This window comes from Felis catus, chromosome D4, assembly GCF_018350175.1.
Source record: "Felis catus isolate Fca126 chromosome D4, F.catus_Fca126_mat1.0, whole genome shotgun sequence".
Classification (NCBI taxonomy): Eukaryota; Metazoa; Chordata; class Mammalia; order Carnivora; family Felidae; genus Felis; species Felis catus.
In genome coordinates, this window is record NC_058380.1 from 55,644,448 (window position 1) to 55,671,062 (window position 26,615).

General features: G+C 48.7%; 2 protein-coding genes and 1 long non-coding RNA gene across 7 annotated transcripts in view; 2 read left to right on the forward strand and 1 right to left on the reverse strand.

The window, feature by feature from the left end:
- Window positions 1-953: 953 nt before the first annotated feature.
- On the reverse strand, window positions 954-26,479 carry NOL6 (nucleolar protein 6). Of its 4 annotated transcripts, none has more exons than XM_045042952.1 (26): window positions 26,281-26,479; window positions 14,155-14,361; window positions 13,953-14,069; window positions 10,887-11,066; window positions 10,350-10,518; window positions 9,983-10,117; window positions 9,735-9,898; window positions 9,526-9,646; window positions 9,263-9,321; window positions 9,077-9,178; window positions 8,758-8,873; window positions 8,432-8,609; window positions 8,133-8,255; window positions 7,811-7,959; window positions 7,585-7,660; window positions 7,216-7,356; window positions 6,955-7,072; window positions 6,722-6,876; window positions 6,455-6,618; window positions 5,591-5,743; window positions 5,258-5,355; window positions 4,359-4,483; window positions 4,147-4,236; window positions 3,553-3,747; window positions 3,335-3,436; window positions 954-3,111 (listed from the first exon to the last, which is right to left on the reverse strand). In XM_045042952.1, exons 2-26 carry the CDS (start codon window positions 14,356-14,358, stop codon window positions 2,962-2,964), a joined length of 3,384 nt encoding a protein of 1,127 aa, XP_044898887.1. In that variant the 5' UTR covers window positions 14,359-14,361; window positions 26,281-26,479; the 3' UTR covers window positions 954-2,961. The 4 variants fall into 4 exon arrangements, with proteins under 4 accessions (XP_044898887.1, XP_044898886.1, XP_044898884.1 ...); XM_045042951.1 differs by lacking the exon at window positions 26,281-26,479 and adding an exon at window positions 15,712-15,854; XM_045042949.1 differs by lacking the exon at window positions 26,281-26,479 and adding an exon at window positions 15,408-15,544.
- Window positions 15,612-22,685, forward strand: LOC102900678. 2 transcript variants are annotated; one of them, XR_002148294.2, is made up of 4 exons: window positions 15,612-15,751; window positions 21,560-21,623; window positions 22,055-22,163; window positions 22,434-22,685. It is a non-coding gene; the product is annotated as an uncharacterized LOC102900678 (long non-coding RNA). The 2 variants fall into 2 exon arrangements; XR_441711.4 differs by lacking the exon at window positions 22,055-22,163.
- UBE2R2 (ubiquitin conjugating enzyme E2 R2) overlaps window positions 25,682-26,615 on the forward strand; it is a 116,806-nt gene continuing 115,872 nt past the window's right edge. The window contains exon 1 of the mRNA XM_011288587.4: window positions 25,682-26,173. Coding sequence (XP_011286889.1) covers window positions 25,997-26,173 — 177 coding nt within the window. The 5' untranslated portion in view covers window positions 25,682-25,996. The remainder of the gene's footprint in view (window positions 26,174-26,615) is intronic.

The window sequence follows — 26,615 nt, forward strand, 5'->3', positions numbered from 1 at the left end:
CTTCAAAAAGAGAGTTCCCCTTTTACAGTAACTCTGAGCTGGAGACAAAACCTGCACACAGACTAGTGCATACAGACATGTCCATGCCCCCCAACACACAGAGCAGACAAATAACTCCATACATCAGACTCCTACCCCATCATGTCCACCTGCAGAGTTAAATGCAGAACCCCACAGAGGCAGACACACCCACGGGGATGTATAACCTACATCCTGCCCAGCCTTGCTCACACAGGAGTTCCTAGTCTTCTCTCCTTCCCTTCCAGTGAAGTTCCAGCTCCTCATGCCACCATGGTCATCTTAGACCACACCAGCCTCCTCACCCACTTCCTAGAGATTGGAGGAAACAGGTTGGAGCTACAGTGTGATGGACTGTGAGGTTGGAGCTACAGAGAGATGGAGCCTGGGCTTCCTGCTTTCTCCACAGTGCTGAGCAGGGAGTGCAGAAAGGATGGTACAGCTCCTTGGGTTGTTATTTGCCATCTTCCCTTGCCTCATTGTGCCCCTGACAAAGCCATTAACCGTGCCCATTTTACAGGTGGTGAAGCTGAGCTCATCAAGGGAAGTGATTTGCCCAAGGAAACATGGAGGTAGCAGGGCCAGGGCTCATTTTCCAAGTGGGGACTGGTGTCTGCACCTCTTGGAGCCACCTGCTGCAGTTTTGCCCGGGGGCAGATTCTGTTCCCTCCTTCACCAGGATAATCTAGAACTGGGTTTGTGAAAAGGCCAGAAGCTACAGGACTGAAGCCGACCCATGGATGGAAACAGGATGGTTTGAAACAGGCCAGCACCATCCTTCCCCAGAGCCTACAGAGGGACTGTGGAGAAAATAAGTGAAGAGGAACCAGGGAACACCACAGAACCAGGGTCCATGAGGGCTGGAACTGCATTTCTTTCCCCAAACACAAAGCCTTGTACACCTCTGCCTGGAGTTCATGAATCAAGAGCACAGCTCACATAGCCCATCAATGTATTCTCTATGACATGCCAACATCTAATCTCATGACAGTGACAGGTAGGGACCGGTACAGGTTCACAAAGACTAACAGACTTGGGACAAAATTCAAGATCAGGGCTCCCATATGTGGCTTATCGTCTTTTTTTTTTTTTTTTTTTTTTAATCTTTATTTTTGAGAGAGAGAGAAAGAACAAGTGGGGGAAGAACAGAGGGAGAGGGAGACACAGAATCTGAGACAGGCTCCAGGTTCTGAGCTGTCAGCACAGAGCCCAACGCGGGGCTCAAACTCATGAACCATGAGATCATGACCTGAGCTGAAGTCAGACGCTCAACCAACTGAGCCACCCAGGCATCCCTTATCATCTTGAGGATGAACCCTGATAGCCAGGCATCAATCTCTTCACAAACAGGCCCATGCCTGCTGCTGAACCTTTCAGAAAATGAGGATAACTAAAAGCACATACTTCACAGGGCTGGGATTGTTGCATGATCACGTTCCTGCACATAAGACATGTAAAAAAACGGAGTGCCCAGCATTTACCAGGCACTCAAAATGTCAGCTGCATCTTAACTCTCAGGGTGCAACTCATTGTCACCTCCACACTCATTCTAGGCAGAGATTACAAATTATGATTCCCTTGTCCTTAAAGCATTTTGGTGGGCCTGCTTGCTCTCCATCTGCCTGGCCTAGATGCCCCTTCTGCACACACCTGCATCCTACTTGAGCATTGTCCTGGGTACCACGAAGGTGCCAAGAAATCTGTTCAAACATGTTACCTGCCCCCAGAGAGTTTACTTCTAGGAGACAATGTTAAAACTATGTGAAAATGGTAGAAAAGCCAGGAACATGGGGAAATTAAGTGACTTAATTTTAAATCAGAGTTTAAAACAACAGAAGAGTTCACGCCCTGTACGCAACTACGAAGTAAACTGAACAGACAGTAATTGCTCTCATGTTTCAGACGAGAGAAAGAGCACCTCAGGCTGAGGGCGAGGGAAGGGTTGGAGGAGGAAGCACTATTCGAGCTGAGTCTGGAAAAACAGCCAGGATTAGGGGAGACGGAGAAGGGAGAGGCTGCTGCAAGTGGGGTGTGGACCGAGGTGAAAGGAGGCAGCACCGCCCCCCACCCTGGCACTGAGAGCTCCTGGAGAGCAGGACTTGGGGCTTGTTCCCCCCACACCCTTACTGCAGGGATGTAGTGGGGACAGTGTGTGACATGAATGGGCAGATGCCATGGAGCCGGGGGACTGAGACACTGAGCAGCCAGGGCAATGCTGAGCGCTTTCTGCAGCTCTCCCGGACTAGGGGACCATCTGTCCCCCTCACCCCTTCACCCCTTCGCTGGCTCACTGGGTACCCAGCCCCTCCTGTCCTCTGTGCTTTCCCCTGGTGTACCCTGGAAAGTAACAGCACCCACACAGGAGAGACCCGTGTCCCTTCAATGGGCTCTATTCATACACACAGAGCCCCTTTCCCACTGCTCAGTGCAGATATTCTGTGACCCTCAAGAAGTGCCATACCTTCTCTGGACCCCATTTAAAGGCCTGACACTGCCCTGAAGGGCATACTAAGGTGTAGGCACACATCCTGGCAATGGGAAGGGGAGACAGCCTCAGCCTTGGGCAAATGTCCTCCTCTCCACACTTCTGGAAACATCCTAGGAAGGAAAAAAAAAAAAAAAAAAAAAAAAGCCCAGACTAAGGCTGACAGGTGGATGGATCTCCTGGGTTCATTCAGTTCGCTGAGCTGGCTTGCCCTCCTCTTCTGGAAGTTCAGACAGGCCCAGGGGACTCTGTAAGAAACCAGGCCCCTGCTCTGATGCTGAAGCATCAGACAGAAATTTGGGGCAGGGCTTTTCTAGGGGAACATCTCAGTGTGTTTAGGCCAGCAGGTACTCCATGGAAGATCCATACGCAACGAGGATGGAGATCATGCCATTGACATCTTGCTCCAGAGGTCTGAAGTCTGGCTGTACACCTACAGCTTGCTCCTGGGGTGGAGATCACACAGTCCACCTCTCACTTCGGGCCTCCACAGCCTGTACCAGGCCTTCACCCAGGATGGCAAAGTCCTCCAGGATCGCTTCTACATTGGGCACCATCACCAGCTCCCCACTTTGAGACACCACCATGTGCCCCTTTGTGTTGGACGCCTAGGGGAACCAGAGAAATATGGACTGAGGTGTCACAGAGGCACACCCAGAGACACCAAGCCGGGTGGGGGTGGGGAGCAGTAGCAGTAGTAGAGATCGACACACAAGACACATGCTTCACACCTGACCCATGCAGTCAGGGAGCATGCCACATACAGACATGCATGCCCACATGGAACCACATGAACACACTTGGGAACACACTTATCATCAGCCAGCACACCTTGAAGGGCTGGGGCTGGAAGCTGGTGGGCTTCCAGAGAACACCAATCACCTCTCCACCATGCTGGTCATAAAAGAAAAGGGCCAGGTCCCCAAAGGCCTCCTAGGAAAGGACAGGACATAGATAATATTACACATAGACATCTGAGAGTCACCTCCATGGCCCCAGCTTCACCTGGAAGCCCCCTCCCCAGGTTTAGTCAGCCCTTTAGGACCTACCCTGAGCTGTGCCAGATAAAGCTGAGGAGGATCGTAGCCCAGCACAGGCATCAAGGACGAGGGCCCTGGCTCATTGAGCAGGCCACGGCAGAAGGAGGCAGCTGGTGAGTCCACAGCTTGGCGGTGCCGGGGGATGTGGCGGGGAGACAGGCGGATCAAGACATCATACATATCCAAGGGTGGCCGGAACACTGTCTGAGGGAGTACCGTAGTGCCCACTGGGAGTTGGGAGCTGGACCACAAAGCCTTCCACATGCCCACCTTGGTTCCCTCCTTCCCTTTTGTCTGACCCCCCATTAGGGGCCCAAATGTTCATCTGAAGGTGGGAACATCAAGCCCCAGCTGGTGTCAGCCAGCTTCAATCTGTCAGGAGGAGCACAGGCTACAAGTGTGAGGCCTGGATAGAGCCAGGGCCCTGGTTCTCCTGCAGGTTCCACCACTGCCAGGCACCATGGGCAGTATCAATGCCTTCTGTGGATTCAGTCTTGCCAAACAAGAGGGCTGAGCATCCTGTGAGAGCCCCTATAGCTCCAGATTCGCAATGTTCAAAGACAGAATCCCTAGAACCCAAGTCACTCTTGGTCAAGGGCTTACCCTGATGTCCCCAGGCCCCCGGGGATCCATTAACTGCTTCTCTAGGACAGGCAAGGCCTCGGCTGCCAGGACCACAAGCTGCTGTAGTATCTGAGGGGATACACACAATCAAATACATCAAACCTGAGTGTGGGTCTTTCTTAGCTCATGCTGGGCCTGCTTTCTCCTTGGGGGAGAAGACCACAAATTTAGAGGTAAGGATGGAATTGAACCTGGGGTGATGGTCCATCCTGTGTCCATACAGAGTTTTTACGATCCTGGGGGGTAAGGATGACCATGACCGGGAGTTGTCTCCGAGCTGCCAGGAAGCCACTGCGGATCTCCACCTGCTCTTCCACTGTGAACAAGAGGGGGTCCTGGGTCAGCCTGCCCCCTTCCCCAGCTTTACTACCCCAGATCTTCCTACTGTACACCCAACAGCTGCCCATCACAGGGATTTTCCAGTGCCCCTCCCCCAAAGGACAAAGGCAATGTAAAGGACACCATGTTTGCCTCAATTGGGTGGGGCGTTAAACTCTCAGCCTCAGCCCAAAGGCAGAATTTTCCACTGCCTGGCACCCCGTTCTAGTTTCCGGGCCGACACAAGCTGAGGCCTGCCCCTGACCCCCTTCCCACCCTATGCTCCCACACACCTGGGGAATTAGGAAGCTGACACCCTCCTCTCTGCTTGGACCAGGAACTCCTCATGTTACAGATGAAAATCATCACCCCCACTCACCAAGAAGTCTGGACATCTATTCTAACCTGGGCCCTTCCCTGATCCCCACAAGACTTCTCACTTGGTGTCAGGGTCCCCCTTCTACTCTCCTTTCCCCTTCACAGCCCCCACCAGGTAGCTTGTTTACCACCCCGGTCCATTCTGTTTCTGAGCATCATAGGAACAAACCATAGCTCTATAGCCTTAGAGCTCCCTAAAGCCTTGACTGGGCCTCTTCCTCCTAGTAATTCCCCACCCCAAGGCATCAGGGTCAGGCACAGATATCTGGGAAGGGGAAGCCAAGAAAAAAGCCCTATCTAATAGACTGGCATGGAAAACCTTTGTATGCCCTATTGCTCGGCAATCCACAAAGGTTTTTTCTTGCAGGAGTCTGACCCCAGTCCTACCACTTACCAGTGAGCTCATTGTTGAGGTTGACAATAAGGGGGTTGTTTTTCCAATCAAAGGTTGATATCAACAAAAGGAACCGAAGGAAGCCCACCTGGGGGGAGCTGAGAAGAAGGAATGAGCAAAGGGTCTGGGCCCAACCACACATCCCAGGGCTTTCCCCACGACCTAGACAGTCTAGACCCCTCAGCATGGATGGGGGTGGGAGGTGTCTTAGAACCTCTTCTGTCACTTTTTTTAACTACCCTTTCCCATTTGGACTGAAGGTACAGCCTAAGGGACGACAACTGGCCCCAAGGGGAACTTTCTGGCTAGAGAAAAGATGGAGTTCGGAATCACCTGGGAGGGGTGAAGGGCTCAGGGTGCAGGAAAAGAGCAGCAACCACCAGGTCCAGGCTCTCATCGGTGAGCCCCTCACCCAGAAGCTGGGCGCGCACCCACCGCTTGGCCAGCCGTGCCACACCTGAGAAGGCTGGGTGCTGCTGCTGGAGTCTGTCGGGGGAAGAGGGAAGTGGCAATGAGACTCAGGCACTCAGGGCCCAAGAAGAGTATTTCTGCTCTACCACCACTATTTATTCAACCTTTACCCAAAGTTGCCCTCTGTACAGAATCTCACATGCCCCTAACTAACACCCCAACAGATCAGTCCTATAAAATTCCCATTTCAGGGGGCGCCTGGGTGGCGCAGTCGGTTAAGCGTCCGACTTCAGCCAGGTCACGATCTCGCGGTCTGTGAGTTCGAGCCCCGCGTCAGGCTCTGGGCTGATGGCTCAGAGCCTGGAGCCTGCTTCCGATTCTGTGTCTCCCTCTCTCTCTGCCCCTCCCCCGTTCATGCTCTCTCTCTCTCTGTCCCAAAAATAAAATTAAAAAAGTTGAAAAAAAAAATTTTTTTTTAAATAAAAAATAAAAAAAATTCCCATTTCAGGGGCGCCTGGGCGGTGTAGTCGGTTAAGTGTCTGGCTCTTGACTTCGGCTCTGGTCATGATCTCATGGTTCTGTGAAATTGAGCCCCACATCAAGTTCTGTGCTGACAGCACAGAGCCTGCTTGGGATTCTCTCTCTCTTCCTCTCTCTAAAAAATGAATACATAAACCATGGTATAAATTTATACCAGGTGGCCTCCCAGAGAGACAGGTGGCCAGGAGAGCAGAATAGAAGCAGGGAAGGATCTACAGACAGAAGAACCTATGCAGGTGGCCATACCCATGCAAGGCACTGGTGAGCAGGGGCAACTGCCTTGTGTCCCTCTCAAGGCGGAGGGAGGCAGGCGTGTCCCTCAATGAGATCATCCCCTCAGGGCTCCGCATTTCCCTCAGGATCTGGGGCTCCCGCTGATAGGCCACACGAATCCGGAACACAAACCCATCCTGTTCAAAGCGGGTATGGGATGGGAGACACATGTCAGCATGGGACACCCTAACACCCTGTGCCCTCCCTCTCTGGGGAATCCCTACCCTACACCAGTCTAACCTTGAGGACATCAGTGTGCATAGCTGTGGCACGACACTGCAGCCCATGCTGTTGGGTCAGCAGCTCCGCCAGGCGCAGCTGGAAGGCAGCTCGGACCCGGCGTATGGCCTCAGCATCCTGTGGCCACTGACCACTGCCCTCCAGATGACATACCACTAGGAAGAAAAGAGGTTTCAAGACTGCAGCATGGAGTGGGAACAATTTCTCTCATCCCCTCCCAAGAGGATCCTCACCAGTCATGGGCTCCACGTAGGCTGGACAGGGCTTGTCAGGCCGAGGCAACAGTGAGGCCTGCTCTCGCAAGTGATCGTAGAAGGAGTAGGCTGGCCGGACTGGGGTTGGTGGGAACACCTATGGAAGATGCAGGGCTGAGGTAGGGGCTCAGGACTGAGAAAGTGAACACAGTCAGGAGTCGGAAAGGGGAATACTAGAGGAACGGGGTAGAGACAAGGAATCGCTAAGCAGAAAAGGCTTCCTGCCACCTTCCACCTCACCTCAGTGTAGCGCAGTACTGGATGAGCTCCCTGCACAGCAGACACAGTCAACGGGAGACCTTCCAGCCCCCACAGGAGGCGGCTGAGGTCATCGTAGCAACGCACTGCTGCTGCCAGGGCTTCCTCACCTGTGCTGGAGGTCTGAGAGGGAGAACACAGTCAGTCAGGAGGCCAGGACCCTACAGAACCCCACCACCACCCAGGATTTTGCCACAGCTCAGGCTGCTGCAGAGCCAGCACCCCCTCTGCTGGACACTATAAGAAGTGCAGCCCGGCTGAGGTGTGCTCTCCACCCCCTACCTAATCTGGCCACACAAGCTACTCTGCAACCCCTAGCCTTAACCCTTAGCCCTGACCCATGACCCTTACCTCTTTTGGGCTTTGGATCAACGCGTCCAGAAGGCCCCCCACATAGTGGACACAGGTATCTGGGATGTCGGCATGGCTGGGAAAGGGGCAGAGACTCAGTGAGGGCACTGAGGAATATGGAGAATGCTGCTGGACATTCGCTGCTCAGCCCAAAGCCTGGGCCAGACCCTCCTAAAAGGCTCCCCAACCCACCGGTGCTTCCCAGCATCCAGATGCTAACACTCACAGTGCCAAGAGATGGGTGACCACCTGGTGGGGAATAAGGCGCTTCTGGGCCATAGAGGCTGCCTCCCAGACCACAGCTTCCCGAATGGCTCCATCCTGGAAACGCCGAAGCTCTGAGCGAAATCCCCAGAACTGGCGGAAGTCAGCAGCCTGAGGAAAGGCAATGGGTGGTGGAAGAAATCAACAAAGATGGGCTTTATCAGAAATCCCCAACAGGACTCAATCCAGGTGGCATGAGGACGATCCACCCTACTCCTGCCAGTGCACGGCTTGGAGTTCCCAAGACAGAGCCAAATCACCCCCCAGACCCCAGAGCTCCTTACCTCGGGCTGGTTGGCTTCCGGACCCAACTCAAGGACACTGGTCAGCCCCTCAGGCCGGAGAAGCAATCCTAGGGTCAAGGTCCCAGAGTCTCTGTGCTTCGGTGGATCCTGGCTAATGTCCCACTATAGGGTGTAAAAAGGCTGAGTTCAAGCCAAGAATGCCCCAGCTTGACCTGGAAATCCAGTTTACAACTAGGTAGAAAGATCTAGCTAGAGGGATGGTGTGTCTTTTGTATTCCCTGAGATCCTAGATCTAGTCCTCCTTAAACCCACAAACTCCCTACCCCACAGCACCTCACCTCTAAGACTGGGGGCCGAGAGTGGGCCAGCAGGTGAAGGCGGGACCCCAGACCCTGCTCCAGGAGGGTGGTCAGTGAGCCCAAAGCAGCTGAAACATAGTCCCCACCAAGATCCTGCAGCTCTGGCCACAGCTTTAGCCGGTGACATGCTGCCTGCAGGCGACTCAGTGGATGGAGACTAGAGGGACAAAGAGACAGAATGAGGTACTGCTGACCCCAAGTACCACCCCCTCCCCAAAACCAGGAACATCTGAGCACTTCTGCCCCACCACTGTAGCTCCAGGGAAAAAGAACCCACTGACATAGCCTGTCAGCCATAAACTTACTGCAAGACGTGGTCAAAAGCCCGGATCATGGGTTTGGGAGTCATCAGCAAAAATTGGAATCCATCATCAGCTCTGCTGTCCAGCAATGCCATAGACAGCCGTGCCTCATGCTGTACCTGGGGCCACAGGGTAAGCAGGGAACTCACATGTGAGATTATCACCACTATACCCCTCCCTTCAGTGACCTGAGGGCTCAGACCAAGAGACATGCCTGACCTAAGCTCTTTGGAGAAGAGTTTCTGGGGTTCTGGTACTGGTAGAAGGGACACAGTCTGGACTGGGACACCTGGGGAATCCAGGAATGGGGAACCATTGGTACCTGGTGGTAAGTAGAGGCAGTGACATCAGCACAGAGGTTGAGACAGCCTGAAGAGTCCAGGAAGACAACAGAGAAGGCCTGATGGAAGTCAGCCAGGGCCGGCTTGGAGGCATAAAAAAGAAGCCAGTCAGGGTTGAGGCCTTACCTTCAGGCCTCCTTGCCCAGCCCCAGCCCTGCCCCACTCACCAAGGAGGGATCTGAGCTGAGACATAAGCTGATCCCATTGACTGTCAAATCTGTGGTGGCTGAAGTGAGCCAGAGAAGATGGGTGTGTCAGAAGGTATCCTCCTCCCTGGGGACCCAGCACTAATGACACTCTCCCTCCTCCCTGCCTCCAGAATTCAGTTTGCTCTTCTGTCTTATGTTAAGAAACTGAATGACCCTTGATAGGATGAGAGGATTCACAGGATGAGTAGAACCCTTGGCCTTTCTGAGTCTAGCCACCTTACCCAGAAACTGCAAGACGCTTCTCAGGACCTGGTAGCCACTCATGGTGGTGTGGATCTTGCGTGTGGACACAAGGAAGGCAACCAGCATGGAGACAAGGAACCCACTGAACCCTCCCAGGCCCTGAAAAAGAGATGGAAACAGAGAGGCCCAAGCTCAGAGCCAACCCGCCACTCAGTGAGGCAGGGAAGCTGGGCCACTCCCAACTCACCTTGTCCAGTTCCCGCTGCCGCAGCCAGACCTTCAGAAGTGCCACGCCATCCTTCAGCCCCAAGGCTGAGCCCAGCACAGTTGACAGCAGCTGCACGTGAGACTCAAGGGCCATGTCCTGCAGAACCCATGTATTATAGTGGGGGGTGGGAGGCTCTGGGCTACCTGTGGGGGAGGGGAAGCCATGAGAAGAGAAATCCCCACAACACTCTTCCCTTCACCTCCACCTTGACACGAGTGCCTGCTCACCATCCCCTGGGGGACTCTGCCCTCGGTACCAGGCAGAGCGCACATTGTTCTTAGATGGCAGCAGGCGGCACGGGCGGAAGAAGTCAGGTGGAGGGCATGGATGCAGACGTACAGTGACCAGGCGCTCATCCTTCCCTGGGGGAGACAGGGAGTGCTGAGATCCTTCCAGGTGGGCCTCTGTGCCACCCTCCTCCTACCTGAGGGTACCGGGTACCATGCCCTCCCACTTCAGAATCTGAGGTCTTTGTACCTTCCCCCTCAAACCTGAGGCCTAAGCCTCTCACCTTGGACTTGAGGCCCCATGCCCCCCCCCACCACTGAATTTGTCACTCCATACTGTGCCTTCAGCCCAGTATGTGCCTCCCACCATGTGGCCGAAGTAGGAGCGAGGGTTTCAGGTGGCATCCATTGGTGTAGGAGAAGCGAACACTGCCAAAGAAGGGGTCTTGGCCCAGGTGGTGAGCTAACTGGGCCAGGTAGAGAGCACGCTTGCGGAAGTAGCGCTGGTTCAACCCATCCTTGTCCTGTAGGAGCTCCTGGAGAGGGTCAGAAAAGAGAGAGATGCCCAGGCACTTAAATGCTTTTTGTTAGAGAGCTTGGAGGCCAAGATGAAGCCAAGGTGAGTCACAGTTTAGAAACCTCAGGGAGTTTTGCTGGCCAGAGTGCCTGAACCAGGGCCAACAACACCATATCTAGTTCTCAGATGACGAAGGCAAAGTTCCAAAGGGCAGCAACTGGCCCAAAGGCACATTTAAGCTGCCCTCAAGATGATAGCAGTGATCTGCTCTTTTGATTTCGAGTTCAGATTGCAATCCCCTGGCAAGTGGCAGGTGGGAAAGAAAGACCCAAGAATTTGTAGGTGGTGAAGCAGCAGTCTCTCCATTCCCCAAACTCTGGACCTCACCTTGGGCATGGTCACTGCCATATCCACATTAATGTCCGGCCGGACGCAGGTACCCAGAAGGTAGCTGCCCACAACAGTGACCTGGGCTGGAGGCAGGAAGCAGAAAGAGCCCTTCACAGTATAGGGCACTTGGTGGAGGGGTACTCGAACCCCAGCTGGGAGCCAGGTCTGGTCAGTCAGCTGTGGGGACAGAGACAGTGATACATATTATTTGACTGCCTCCCTGACATGTCCCCTTGGTGTCTAGTAGACATGTCAAATTAAACATAACACATTTGAGGGGCGCCTAGATGGCTAAGTAGGTTAAGTATCCAACTCTTGATTTTGGCTAGGTCATGATCTCGTGGTTCATGGGTTTGAGCCCTACATCAGGCTCTGTGCTGAGGGCATGGAACCTGCTTGGGATTCTCTCTCACTCTCTCTCTCTCTGCCCCTCATCAACTTGTGCATGCATGCTCTTTCTCAAAATAAATAAATAAACTTTAAGAAAATAAAAACAAAAATAAACACATCAATACATTTGAAGTCAAACTCCCAGTCTTTCTGTAAACACATCCTCTCCATTAAGGCAACTTCATTCTAGTTGCTCAAGCCCAAAACATTTAAATCACCTGAACTCATCTCTGTTAAAAACATCCATTTCACTTTTAAGAGCATCCAGACACTAACCACCTCTACTTCTCTATCCTAGTCTGAGATGCCACCATTTTCCAGTGGATCACCGCATAATGGGTTTCTAGCTAGTCTCCCTGATTTTATCTTTATCCCCTTCCCTTCTACCTTTAACACAACAGCCTAAGTGAATTACATTCTTAAAAATTATCAAGGACCCTCAAAGAGCTCTTTTTACATGAGTTATATCTATACTTACCGTATTAGAAATTAAAATGAGGAATTAAAAAAAATTTTATTACTTTTTTTTTTTTAACTTAAATTTTAGTTAGTGCAATATTGGTTTCAGGAGTAGAATTCAGTGATTCATCACTTACAACACTCAGTGCTCATCACAAGTGTCCTCCTTAATACCCATCACCCATCTAGCCTATTCCCCACCCACGTCCCTCCATCAGCCCTCAGTTTGTTCTCTATCATTAAGTGTCTTTGTGGTTTGTTTCCTTCTCTTCCTCCCCCCACCCCCACCATTCTCATATGTTCAGCTGTTTTATTTCTTTTTTTACTAAAAAAATTTTTTTTAAGTGTTTCATTTATTTTTGAAAGACAGAGAGACAGAGCACAAGCAGGGGAGGCGCAGAGAGAGAGAGGGAGACACAGAATCCAAAGCAGGCTCCAGGCTCTGAACTGTCTGCACAGAGCCTGATGCAGGGCTCGAACTCATGAACCGTGACATCATGACCTGAGCTGAAGCTGGATGCTTACCCGACTAAGTCACCCAGGTGCCCAACACTTGTTTTATTTCTTAAATTCCACCTATGAGTGAAATCATATGGTATTTACCTCTCTGTTTGCCTTATCTCACTTAGCATACTACATTCTAGCTCCATCCACGTTGTTGCAAATGGCAAGGTTTCATTCTTTTTGATGGCTGAGTAATATCCCGTTGTATATGTATACCACATCTTTATCCATTCATCATTCAATGGACATTTAGGCTCTCTCCATAGTTTGACTATTGTTGATAATGCTGCTATAAACATTAGGGTGCATGTACCCCTCGAATCTGTATTTTTCATCCTTTGGATAAATACCTAACAGTGCAATTGCTGGATGGTAGGGTAGCTCTGTTTTTAGTTTTGTGAGGAACCTCCACACTGTTCTCCAGAGTAGCTGCACCAGTTTGCATCCCCACCAACGGTGCAAGAGGGTTTCCCTTTTTCCACATCTTCACCAACACCTGTTGTTTCTTGTGTTATTAATTTTAGCCACTCTGACAGGTGTGAGGTGGTATATCATCATGGTTTTGATTTGTATTTCCCTGACAATGAGTGATGTTTAGCATCCTTTCATGTGTCTGTTAGCCATGTGGATATCTTCGTTGGAAAAGTATCTATTTACGTCTTCTGCCCATTTCTTAGCTGGGTTATTTGTTTTTTGGGTGTTGAGTTCAGTAAGCTCTTTATAGATTTTGGATACTAACCCTTTATCAGATGGGTCATTTGCAGATATCTCCTCTCATTCTGTAGGCTTTTAGTTTTGTTGATTTTTTTTTTCTTTTTTTTAGAGAGAGAGCGTGTGAGCAAGGAAGAGGGGAAAACAGAGACAGAAAATCTTAAGCAGGCTCCATGCTCAACACGGAGCCTAACACAGGGCTCAATCCCACGACCCCAGGATCACAACCTGAGGTGAAATCAAGAGTCAGACATTTAACCAATTGAGCCACCCAGGTGCCCCTGAGTCAACTTTTTAAAAATGAAGCTAGATCACATCACTGTTACACCAAAAAAAACGTCCCATCAGTGGTTTCTCTTTTTACCCAGAGCAACAGGCAGTCCTTGTTTCGGTTTAACGAGGCCCTGAGTGAAATGCCTCCTTCCTCCATTGCCTTTTTGAACTCGTGTCCTTCTATTTTCCCCTCATTTAATCCAAGGAACATACCAGACTTACTAGTGCCTGTGAACCTTTGTGTTGACTATTCCTTCCTTAGATATCTACATGGTTGACTCACTTCCTCCAAATCGTCAGACTACTGTCACTTCAATGAGGCCTACCTCAACTACCCTATTTAAAATTGCAAACCACTCCCACCCTCTGATATTCCCACAATCCCCTTACCTTGCCCTACTTTCTCCTTTTTCCAGTGTTTACCATTTACTAATATTGCCACTCAGTTTACTCATCATGTTTATTGTCTACTATCTATAAGTCCAACACTAGAAAGTAGGCTGCTTTGTTCACTGATGTATCCTAAGAACATAGCTAATGCAACGAACATAAATGTTTGCTGAACAAATGAACACATGGTTGACTGTACTTCCAGTTGAGCCTCCTGGCAGTGAAAATGAGCTCCCTAGGACCCCACGCCCTCTGGAGAAGAGCAAGGCCTTGTTTCAGAGGCCTACACTGAGGACCTCTCCTGGACTTCCTAGTTCTTCACTCTACCTGCGTTACCTGTGTCTTAGGAGTTGAGGGCACCTTCAGGACTCGCTGGTTGACCTCCCGTAGGAAAGCATCGATCCGCTCCTTCTTCTTCTCCGACAACCTTACTTCCTTTAGTAGCTCCTCTACCTGTAAGAAGAGATAGGGGTGAGTTCTTCAGCCTCAGGGTTCCAGGACCATCCCTCTAACCCAAGCCCCAGACACCCAGTAGTACCTGCAAACGAAGCAAGCTAGAGTGGAACAGACTCTCAGTCTCCCGAAGGCGGTTTAGCTCCTCATTGGTAGGCTCCTTGTACAGTTCTGTCTGGCTAAGCTTCACTGGCTGCAGGAGACTCTCCACTGGAGACCCAACCAAGGTACACTTCTTAGAGTACTCCTTCTTTCCTTCCTGGCATGTATCTTCCAGAGCTAGTTCCATCACCTGTGGCCAATGAGAAGCGAAGCCAGTGTGAGGTCAAAGGTGTGTAGCATGCACTGCCTAAAATGCCACCATGATAGGACATGGATAAATGCTTCACAGGCTCCTGTTCACTCTTTTGAACAGAAGTCAGACTGCAAAACCCAGGATTATCATTACTTAGAAGAACATTACTGAGCTCTAGTCTTAAAACTCCTGAGTTGAGGGTTCCCTGTCTATTTGACAGCACAAGCATGGAGCTTGGCTTGGAGCTGGAAGGGGTAGTAGTTGATTGAGCCCTGACCTAAACAATGCCTGAGCTCCTTGTATTTCCAGATACCACGCATCAGGAATCTTCCTCTTTTGCTGGGTTTGTCCTGGGAATTCACAAATGCCATCTCCACTCTTGCTCTATCCAAATCCTGCCAGGCTCTAACCTGCCAGCAATCCCTGACTGTAGATTACATCCGTATATATTAAGTGGTCAGTGCTGGAAAGAGCTAAAACCTACTGCCTCAGGAAAATATACTCAGTAAACCATCCAATCTTCAGTAATCCCAGAAGAAAATGTACACTTGAAGGAAATCAAGGTTTCACAGGTAGTATGCCTACTCTGTCAGCAGGCATGCACACCCTCCACACCCTGGTCTGCAGAATCCTAAACCTTCTTCCCTACAGCCATGGGCCCCGCCTCTACCCCACAGTCCTACACTACTGGAGTCCTACACTTCTGGAGGGCTCCAGAAGAACCACCATGTGCCCTCCGTTACAGCGGCGAGCACAGAACTAGGCACAAGAGGTCAGATCTCATCCAATGACAAGAAAGAGAACCTGATCGGGGAAATAACCGACGTCACAGAGCTTTCGAAGGAGTGAGCTCAGTAAACTTTATTGCTGCTACCCAAATAACGCCAGGTTCCCCCTGGGTCTGTCTCGGTGCGCCAGACTGGCAACATGGGGGAATAAGGCTCCTCCAGAAGGGACGACCATCCTGTCCCTCGTCGGCGAGCTGTCAGGCTCTGCCACCTCTTGCACGTAGAACATTCCTCCCTCCCAGATGGCTCACCCACCTCCGGGTCCCCAACAGCTGCCCGATGTTGCGCTCCCGCAGGGGCCGGCCCCATCACTCGGAGTCCAGGTCTTGCTCACGCACTTTGGTTCAAAGCCCACGTGCTCGGCACTTCTTCCCACCCTGGCTGAATTGCTGAACCCCCGCCACAGACCTGCTGAAATCCTGCCACAGAATTGCTGAACCCCTCCACAGAATAACCGAAGCCTCACAACAGAACTGCCGAAGGCTTGCAGCAAAGTCACCGTACCCAACGGGAAACTTCCCGCACCCCCAGTAAACTTCCCGCACCGCGTGGGGACTACCCTCGTGCCGCAGGACTCCGCCCAGCTCCAGAGCCATTGGGTGAGTGCCCGATGAGTCGCTGGCGATTGGTATCTGTCACTCTCCAGGACCGCCCATCGTGGGGGAGGAGCCAAACAGTGTTCTCCGATTTACGGTCTCTTTGCGACGGCAGACCGGAAGCCTGCCTGTAGTTTAGCGGTCGCTTGCTTTTCCTTATTTCCGCCGCTTGCGTCGAAGGGGGAAGGGCGGAGCTAGTTTGGGCGCTTGGGATTGTTTATTTATACCAGTGGTTTCTATCCTTTTTTTCCATCCACCACATCGTCTCAGTTGTGTCGGTTTTGTCAATTCTACCTCCAAAATATACCTTGAATTCGTTCATTCTTCACTGCCTTTAGTGCCAAGTTTAGTCCAAGTCACATCATCTCGTGCCTAGATTATAATACCTTTCTCCAGTTTATTATTAAATTTTCCAAATCTACCCCAAAATTGTAATATTAATATAATGAACTCTCATATATCCTTCACCTACCACCCATCATAACTTAGTGATAATGTTTTGTCGGATTTGTCTTGTCTTTTAGGTATTTACATACTGTTTTGCAGAGCCACTTAAGAATTAGTTGTGCACATCCCTGAATACTTAGGCATCGATCTACCAAGAAGAAGGACTAATCATAGTCCAGTTATAAAATTCAGAAAATTTAACCTCTATCAGTACTATTCAAATTTTGCTGATTATCCCAATAATACCCTCTACATAGTAGTATTTTATTTCCTGATGTAAGAGCATGCATCAATTTGGTTGTCACGTTTCTTTTCTCACTCTTAATCTGGGATATTTGCTGAGCTCTCCATTTTTTGGTCTTTTATGACAACATTTTTGAAGAGTATAGGACAGTTTTATTCAATAGCTTTTTACTTTTTATTTGAGTACAATATATATGTATATGTGTGTATATGTATATATAATTATACATGTATGTACAATGTCCACAAAAATTACATATATACACATATGCATATATAATTCCATACGTGCATATATAATCACACATATGTGATTATATAGACATCTGATTATGTATATACATATGTATACGTGGAGGAATTAAATAAGGTAATTCTTCCTAATTACATAAGGTTTGAATATGTATAAACCAAACATACCCATGTTACCAGCTCCCAGAAAAGCAGAACATTTCCTGAACCTTTAGAATCTCCCCTCATTCTGCCATCTAGTCATTATGCCTCAAGAGTAACTACTATCCTGACTTCTAATAGTACCGACTAATTTATGCAATAACTTTTAAAGGAATTTTTCACAAGAGTGGTCTTGTCCTTCTTCAATCCATTTCCACGTAGTTGCCAGAATGAGTGTCTTGAAACCATCATTCTCTCATGTCACGTTCCTCTTAAAAACTCATCATTCATATTAAATACGAATTTTAATAAAACCTCAATCAGTATGGTCCTTCACTGGCCATGCCATCCTTTTTCTTGATACTCCACCCTTGGAAAATAAAGAACTTAATGTTCTTTTTTTTTTTAATTTTTTAAAGTTTATTTTTGAGACACAGAGCATGAGCAGGGGAGGGCAGAGAGAGGGAGACACAGAATATGAAGCAGGCTCCAGACTCTGAGCTGTCCGCACAGAGCCCAACATGGAGCTTGAACTCACAAACTGCCAGATCATGACCTGAGCCAAAGTCAAACACTCAACTGACTGAGCCATCCAGGTGCCCCAAGAACTTATATCATGTTCTTTCACATCTCAGAGACTTGAGCCAAGCTGTTTGCTCTGCCTGGAACACTTTTTCTCGACTTTTTCTCTGCTTCAGTTATCAGCATAAGTATCACATCTTTAATTAGGCCTTCCTGATCATCTGATCTGAAATATGTTTTTCCTTATCTCATCATCCCATTTGTTTCTTTTTAGCACTTTTTTTTTTACAATTTTTTGATTGTTTATTAGTTGTCTCTTTGTTTTTGACTGTGAATCCATGAAAACAAGGACCACGTCTACATGGCCAATGCCTAGCACACTGCAAATACTCAGTAAGTGTTTGCTGAATGAATGAATGTGACCACTGTCAACCTTTATAGCCTTGTCTCTGACCATTGTTTCTGTCAAATTTTATGCCCCGGCCATATTGACTACTTAGAGTTTCCCTAGTTACCTGGCTTTTTGTCCTGGGCCTTCAAACTTGCTGTCCTTTTTGCTCAGTGTCTTGATTGTTTTTTCCCCAGCTTTATTGAGATATAACTATTGTATAACATTTTTTAAAGATTAAAAAAATTTTTTAAATGTTTATTTATTTTTGAGAGAGAGACAGAGCATGAATGCGGTAGGGCCAGAGAGAGAGGGAGACACAGAATCCGAAGCAGGCTCCAGGCTCCGAGCTGTCAGTACAGAGTCCGACGTGGAGCTCAAACTCACAAACTGTGAGATCATGACCTGAGCCGAAGTCTGGCGCTTAACCGACTGAGCCACCCAGGTGCCCCTACATTTTTAAAAGATTTTTTAAGAGGTGTCTGTGTGGCTCAGTCAGTTAAATGTCTGACTTTAGCTCAGGCCATTATCTCACGATTCAAGCCCCATATAGGGTTCTCTGCTGTCAGCTCAGAGCCTGCTTCAGATCCTGTCTCCCTCTCTCTGCCCCTCCCCCACTTGTACTCATGCTCTGTCTCTCAAAAATAAATAAAACATTAAAAAATATAAAATAAAGTCTATGAAAAAAGGATTTTTAAAGGTTTATTTATTTTCGAGAGAGAGAAAGCACAAGTTAGGGAGAGGCAGAGAGAGAAAGAGAGAGTGAGAATCCCAAGCAGGTTCTGCAATCAGTGTGTAGCCCAACAGGGCTCAGACCCATTAACAATGAGATCATGACCTGAGCCAAAGTCAGAAGCTTAACTGACTGAGCCCCCCTAGCTGTTGTATAGGCCCCTAGCTGTTGTATAATATTAAGTATAAGCTTTGCAATGTGATAATTTGTCATATGTATATGTTGCAAAATGATTACCACAATAATGTTAGTTAACATATTTAACACATCCTTTACCTCACGTAAATACCATTTGTTGTTGTTGTTATGGTAAGAACAAATAAGATCTATTCTCTTAGCGACTTTCAAGTACACAATACAGTATTGTTTACCATAGTCACCATGCTATACATTAGATCTCCAGAACTTAGTCCTTTTTTAAAAAGTTTATTTATATATTTTGAGAAAGAGAGAGAGCATAGGGGAGGGGCAGAGGGAGAGATTGAGAGGGAGAGAGAGAGAATCCAAAGTAGCTCCACACCCAACATGGAGCCTGATCCAGGGCTCAATCTCATAAACTGTGAGATCATGACCTGAGCTAAAATCAAGAGTCAGATGCTTAACCAACTGAGCCACGCAGGTGCCCGCAACTTATTCCTCTTGTAACTGGAAGTTTGTATTCTTTAACCAATATCTCCCCATTTCCCCTACCCCTATCCCCTGGCAACCATAATCTACTCTGTTTCTATAAGTTTGGCTTTTTTTAGATTCCACATATAAGTGAGACCATGCAGTATCTGTCTTTCTCTGACTTATTTCACTCAGCATCATGCTCTTAATGATCATCAATGTTGTTACAAATGGTAGGATTGCCTGCTTTATGGCTGAAGAATGGTTTTTTTATATAAAATTTTTAAAGTTTATTTATTTTGAAAGAGACAGAGACAGTGCAAGTGGGGGAGGGGCAGAAAGAAGAGGGGGCAGAGAGAATCCCAACAGGCTTCATGCTGCCGGTGCAGAGCCCAATGTGGGGCTCAAACTCACGAAAACCTGAGATCATGACCTGAGCTGAAACAAAGAGTCAGATGTTTAACCAACTGAGGCACCCAGGCGCCCCTGACTGAAGAACGTTTTGATTGTTAAGGAAGATTTCTTGGAGGAGATGGGTCTGTGCTAACTCTTAAAGCATAAGTTGAGTTTGGATTGACTAAGAAGATGAATCAGCACCATTGAAGTTTAACAAGCCCTGAGGAAGATCAGAGAGTTGAGAGATAAGTCAACCACTCATTCTACATTGGATGACACTTAAGAAATGGCAAGCCCTGTGCTCAGTGTCAAGGATAAAGAGATAAGTAAGACATGATGATCACAAGCCAGAAACCTGGGGTAATATTCTTGCCTTCATTGTTTATAGGCTGGTCCCTCTATTCAATTCTTTTTTTTTTTTTTTTTTTAGATTCCAGCTTTGACCTTTATTTAAGAGACCAGATGGGTTGTCCCAGGAACCAGGTGTCAGCCCTAAGGCCAAGCAAGGCTGGAAAGCCACATCTGGCCCTGCTTCGCCCTGAGCTGCAGCCTCAGCCCCAGTATCCTGCTTGCTACCAGCAAGCGGAGATGCAGGTGCAGGTGGAGGGAGCCCTAGGAGATTGGACGTTGCTATTGACTCATTAAAACAAACAAACAAATAACAAGCAAAAACACCCAAAACTATTGATTTGGGGCTTTTTCCTAAACAAACAAACAAAAAAAGTACACTAAGCTTCTATGTTTCCTGTGACAGGTCATCTGGGGTGGTGGGGGGAAATCTGCATGACTCCCCCTCCCCAACAGCAGCATAACTTCTGTATAACCCATCATCGGGGGCAGAGGGTGGGCACATGGAGGTTATTGGCTCTTGTGTTCATTTAAATGCAACCTCATAAAGGTTTATTCTGCCCCTGCCCTGCTTCCATTTAAAATTGCATTCACCCCTGATGTGCCTGGCTGGCTGTGATGGTAGACAATGCAACTCTTGAATCCTACCATGGGTGTAGAGATCACTTAAAAATAAAATCTTAAAAACAAAAACAAAAACAAACAAAAAAAAACAACCTGCACTCACCCTCCCAAAAGAATAATACAAATAAAAAATAAAATTGCATTCACCCCAAAATTTTCAGTTTTAGGCTCTAATTTAGTCACCTTCATTAGTACTCACCAAAACTTGCAATATTATTTGTCTAGTAATTACTGATTTTTGTCTGATTCAATCTCAGCCACTAGAATGTAAGCTCCATGACGGCATAACTAAATCATTAAATCATTTAGCATAGGGCCTGTCACATAGCAGGCAATCAATAAATATTTATTGAATGAATAAGTGGCTCTTAAGAGCATCTCAGAGGCTGGGAGAAAGATGTAAACAAATAATTGCCAGTATAGCATTGGAGGCGATGTGTTATGTGTGGATTGTTATGGGCACATTAGAATAGGAATATTACAGGGCTTTGGTTAGGAGCAATCATGCTTAAGTGGGATAACCAAGGTTCAACTCCAGGTTCTGCCATTTACTCACTGGGTCACTTTTTTTTTTTTTTTTTTTTTTTTGCAAAGAGAGAGCTCGTGGGCAGGGGAGGGGGCAGAGAGAGAGAGGGAGAGAAAGAATCCTAAGCAGGTTCCTGTGCTGTTAGTGCTGAGCTTGACACAGGATTCCATCTCATGTTACACGGGATCGTGACCTGAGCCGAAATCAAGAGTTGGATGCTTAACCGACTGAGCCATCAGGTGCCCTACCTTGGGTAAATTTTTTAGCTTTTCTAACTTTTATTATATTCAGGAAAATAGATGTTCTAGTATGGATGTCATGGATTTTTGAGAGAATTAAACAGGAAACTACATGTAAAAAGTCTGTCACAGACTGATGCACAGCAAACATTAGCTATAATTATTAAAGGAAGATTGTGTCTCCTTAAGAACACTATTGGACTTAACATGTGTTAACATATGCAGAATTTAAAAAATGTTGGTCTCCTAAAGAGTCATTATGTAAGGTAAGAATTGAGCTCTCCAAAGCAAATACTCCTACCTCTCATTTATCTTCCAAGATTTCTATATTTTCTCCCTTTAGAAGAAAGAATCATTTCAGAAGAGCCCAGGTTGAGGAGCACCAGGTGATACCATACAGACTGAGGGTAAGTGTCCTATTTTCTTCACCACCAGAGGGCACCACTAGTCAAGTCAATCTACCCGTCATAAAACACTTAGGAACTCTAGGAAGCTGTTTTTGCCCTTCATTCTTCTGACAAATATGTTTTGAGTACCTACAACATGCCAAACGTTGTAGTGGCTTGTATATAAAAAAGGAGCTTGTATAAACAAGACCTGTCATCCTTGTGGAATCTATAATATTGAGCACCTACTATGTGTCTGAGAGGTTCTATTAGACATGGGGGTGGAGGGTGGGGTTCAATTTACTTTTGCTGTTTTCCTGCCCTTGGCTGTAAGCCCATGAGAACAATTACTTAGTGTCTACTTTGTGTCAGACAATGTGCTGGTTGCTGTGGATCCAGGCATGAATATGACACAGTTGCAGACTACTAATAAACAATGTCTTACCTGCTAGGATAAAAAGGCATGAGAAATTCTGTGGAAATAAGAGTTCTTCAGACCAAGAATGGAGAATCTTAAGTACATACTTCCTTAACACACTAGGATATAAGCTTCCTACACAGGTATATGTTTATTAGCCACCTCCCTTAGGGCCATGGTCATTGTAGATATTTATTATGAGTTTGTGAGTTTGTTTGAAGCCAGGGAGCAGCTTCTGGTCTGTGTCAGTTGTATGTTCTAGTGGGTTAGGCTAGGGATCTACCATCTTCTGGGGCAGGGTGGGACTGTGATGAGTTTATGTGGGTGAAATGCTTTGAAGATGAACTTTCTGCCTATTTGTCTACTCACATCCTTGTTATTAAAGGTGTCAACATCATCTCCTACGTTTCCAGGTCAGCAATCTTCTTGTCCCTAAATTGAATGGTGGAAGAAGGGAAGTCAGAACCAGCAACACAGCATCATTTTGGGAGAAGTATTGACTAAGACATTCTCCCTCCTCTGAAGTGAGCCCTATTTCCAGTGGATTTGGTTGCAAGACCTAGAAAGTAGAGTTGGGAGCTAGGGAAAGATTCTTCAAAATATTGAGATCTCATCTCTGATGAAAAAGAACAACAAAAGTAAATAAACAATGCTCCTTCATTGTGGATTGTGCAAAGTGACTTCCTTTTAAAGGGTATGGTATACAAAGGAGGTGAAAAGGGTTACATTACAGTGGACAGACCTGACACACTACCTCAGCCAGGTGATTGAGGTCAATATCAACACTGATAAATCATGTGGATACTATGTGCCCTGATATGATGTGATAAAAAATATCATTTTACTTCTGTGATCTTCCACCCCAAAACCTATAACCCACAAATTCTAATTGAGGGACATTACACAACATACTTGATTAGTACTCTTCAAAACCCTCAAGGTAATCAAAAATAAGGAAAGTCTGAAAAACTGTCACAGTCAAAGGAAGCCTAACAAGCTTAAAAACTAAATATAGTGTGGCATCTTAGAACAGAAAATGGACATTATGTAAAAATTAAGGAAATGTGAGTAAAAACTTTAGTTAATAATGTATCAATATTGATTTATTAGTTATAATAAATGTACTATATTAATGTAAGATGTTAATAAGGGAAATTGGGGTGCCAGGTACATGGTAACTCTCTGTAGTACCTCCTCAATTTTTCTATAAATCTAAAACTGTGTAAAAAATTGTCTACTGAAAAATCAAGGTGCCTGGTTGACTCAGTCAGTGGTGTGTACAACTCTTGATCTTGGAGTTGTGAGTTCAAGCCCCACTTTAGGTGCAGACATTGCTTAAAAATAAAATCTATATTCATTATTTTAGAGAGAAAGACTGTGAGTGCGAGAGGGGGGGAGAGAGAGAGAGAGAGAGAGAGAGAGAGAGAGAGAGAGAGAGAGAGAATCCCATGAGGTGCAGAGAGAGAGGGAGAGAAAGTGTGGAGCCTGGAGTGGGGCTTAAGCTCACCCAATGCAGGGCTCGAACTCACAAACCCCGAGATCGTAAATTGAGCTGAAGTCAGATGCTTAACCAATTGAGCTACGCAGGTGCCCCCCAAATAAAATCTTTTTTAAAAATGGAGGAGGTGGTGGTGCCTGGGTGGTTCAGTTAGTTGAGCATTGGACTCTTGATTTTGGCTCATGATCCCAGAGTTGTAGGATTGAGCCCTGTATCTGGCTCTGTGTTGAGGATGGAGGCTGCTTGAGAGTCTCCCTCTTAAACAAACAAACAAACCATCAAATAAATAAATAAATTTTAAAAATGGAAGGGGTGGTAGCCAGAATACAGCTATGCCTTAGTATTTTTTTCTTTAAAGTTCCTATTTAAAGAGGCGCCTGGGTGGCTCAGTCAGTTAGGTGTCTGACCGCTTCAGGTCATGATTTTGCAGTTCATGAGTTCAAGCCCTGCATCCGGTTCTGTGCTGACAGGTCAAAGCCTGGAGCCTGCTTCAGATTCTGTCTCTCCCTGTCTCTTTGCCCCTCCCCCACTCTCTCTCTCTCTGTCTTAAAAATAAAAAAAAAAATTTAAAAAAGTTCCTATTTATGGATCATTTACCATATGCTAGTAACGCTGTATATAGATGATCTCATTTAATATTTACAGTTGTTTAAGTTAGTTGTAATTAATCCTCTATTACAGAAGCTGATGAATAAGGAATGGATAATGTAAATCGTGGAGCCAGGATTGGAACTTAAGATCTTTTCAATCTCAAAATTCTAAATGTATGGAACTCTCATAGTATCCTGACTTTTCTAGGAAATGTTTCAGCAGTTATCACAGGAAGAGCCTTCCCAAGAGAAATAGGTATTCTAAATCACCGGGATTTAAGACTGTCTCCCATCTCACTTCACTTATGATTAACTTAAAAGTCCCTCATTTCCAGGTTGGATCTTCAAGCTGAAAGGAACTGTAGGGGGTCAAGGTCCAAGTTCAACCACAGTATTTCTTTTTAAGATTTTATTTTTAAGTAATCTCTATACCCCAGGTGGGGCTGGAACCCACAACCCCAAGATGAAGAGTTGTATGCTCCACTGAGCTAGCCAAGCACCCTCACAGTATTTCATTTTACCAATAACTGAGGGATAGCCAGAGCACTTGCCCCAAATCACAGAGAAGGGCCAGGAACCCAGGTTCCGTCTGAGTTATTATTTCTCTCTTTATTTCCCACAACTTCCTCTTTGTAGTTAAGAGAAGTAGAAGCTGGCCTATCTGCCTTCCCCATTTCTCGGATGGGAATCGCCCCCCCCCCCCCCCCCGGGTGACACACTGCCCTCCAAGGACACACTAGTTTAAGGGCCCTGCAAAAGATATGTCGGGACAATTGTTCCTGCCCATAAGTCCCATAAACTCAGCACATTCTTGTCAAGCACCTACTGAGTGCAGGGAAGGCGGACTTTGTGTCACGGGGAGGGACCTGCAGAGGAACAGAGTTCGTGGGAGGATGGCTGCGAAGCCTGTGGATACACATACAGAGAGGAAGGGAAGGCGCTGGGCAACTCTAGGACCAGTGGTCCTTTCCCGGGAGCTCCCCAGGAATCGCGGCGTCGAGACGCACAACCGTCATTTGGGGCCAAGGGCATCCCCTGTGGCTACCCTCCGCCCCCACAGCCTCTTAGCCCTTTAAGGGCGGGGGACACGCGTCAGCGTCACAAAGCGCCGCCACCGCGCCTGGTGGCGGAGAGCAGGCGGGGAAGGGGAAGGGGGAGGAGGAGGAGGAGGAGGGCGAGCAGGGCGGGGGAGGGAGGGGCGTGCGCACGCGCGTCGGGCCGCCCGCCGCCGAGAGCCGCCCTCCCTCCCGGCGCGCGCCCCTCCTCCCTCTCACCCTCCCTCCTTCTTCTCGGCTCCGTCGCTCCCGCGGCGCGAGGCGCTCTAGCTCTTCTCCACCTCCTCCGTCGTCGCCCCTCCCCCCGCGCAGCCGCCGCCGCCGCCGCCGCCGCCGCCGTCGCCGCCGCGAGACCCCAGCGCGCCGCGCTCCCCCCGCCCTCCGGCCCCGCGCGCCCTTCGGCCCCAGCAGCCCCTGAGGAGAACGAGAGGGCGAGCGAGCGCGGCGCTCCCGGGCCGGCTCGGCCCCCTCCCCTCACCATCGCCGGCCCTTTGCCGCCCTCCTCCGCTTCCACCCCTTCTCCCCCCCCCCCCCGCCAAGTTGAGGCCCCCCCCGGGGGGGGGAGGCCCGGGACCGGGAGCGAATTCCCCTAACTCCTTCAGCCCCTCCCCCCGCCTGGCCCGAGTGTGAGGAAAAGGGCCCGGTCCGGCCCGCGTCGTGTGTGAGGAGGACTCGGGCCGGCCCACGGGCCGTCTGGGGCCTGGTCCGGCCCGCCGGGTGTGTGAAGACAAGCCCGGTGCGGCCCGGGCGAGGACGAGCGGAGGGGAGGGGCCTGGTCCGGCCCGGCCGGTGCGAGAGGACTGGGGCTCCGGCCCGGCGCCGCCGCCGCCGCGATGGCCCAGCAGCAGATGACCAGCTCGCAGAAGGCCCTGATGCTCGAGCTGAAATCCCTGCAGGAGGAGCCGGTGGAGGGCTTCCGGATCACCCTGGTGGATGAGTCCGACCTCTACAACTGGGAGGTTGCCATCTTCGGACCCCCCAACACCCTCTACGAAGGCGGCTACTTCAAGGTACCCCCCACCCCTCCCAGCCCTGACTTCCCCAGGCGGAGGCCTTGGCTCCCTGTCGCTTGCGGGGCCCAGAGTGTGAGCGCGAGTGTGTAGAGGGGGCTCCTTACCTCGACAGCCCCCTCCCCCCATCCGTGGAAGCAGGAAGGCCTTGCTCACCAAGTGCCTTTTCTTTGTCATGGGGGCGGGGGCGGGAGGCCAGACTGCACCGGGAAATAGGAAAGCCTCTCTGGCTAGGGTAGTGGCTACCGGCGGAGGAGGGCTGTCTTTGTTTTGTTTCCCCAGCTGAGGGTGTGTGGGAAGAAAGGTGGGCTTTCCTTTCTCGTCTTCCCATCCGCACCTTCCCCGCGCCGGCTGGAACTGCCCCAGAGGGCAGAGTGACCTGCACTTACTGGGTTGGACCTTTCTTTTTTGGGGGGTGGGGGTGGGGGAAGGGTATTAGTCT

Bases quoted from the DNA above. Each gene is read 5' to 3' on its own strand.
- NOL6 (XM_045042949.1), bottom strand. From the start codon at position 15,461: ATGGGGCCGGCCCCTGCGGGAGCGCAACATCGGGCAGCTGTTGGGGAC. The intron at 9,899-9,982 runs GTGAGCAGGCAC...CCTCCCCCACAG, and splicing joins GCAGAGTCCCCCAGGGGATG to GTAGCCCAGAGCCTCCCACC. The intron at 9,647-9,734 runs GTGAGTTGGGAG...TCTCTTTTTCAG, and splicing joins GGCAGCGGGAACTGGACAAG to GGCCTGGGAGGGTTCAGTGG.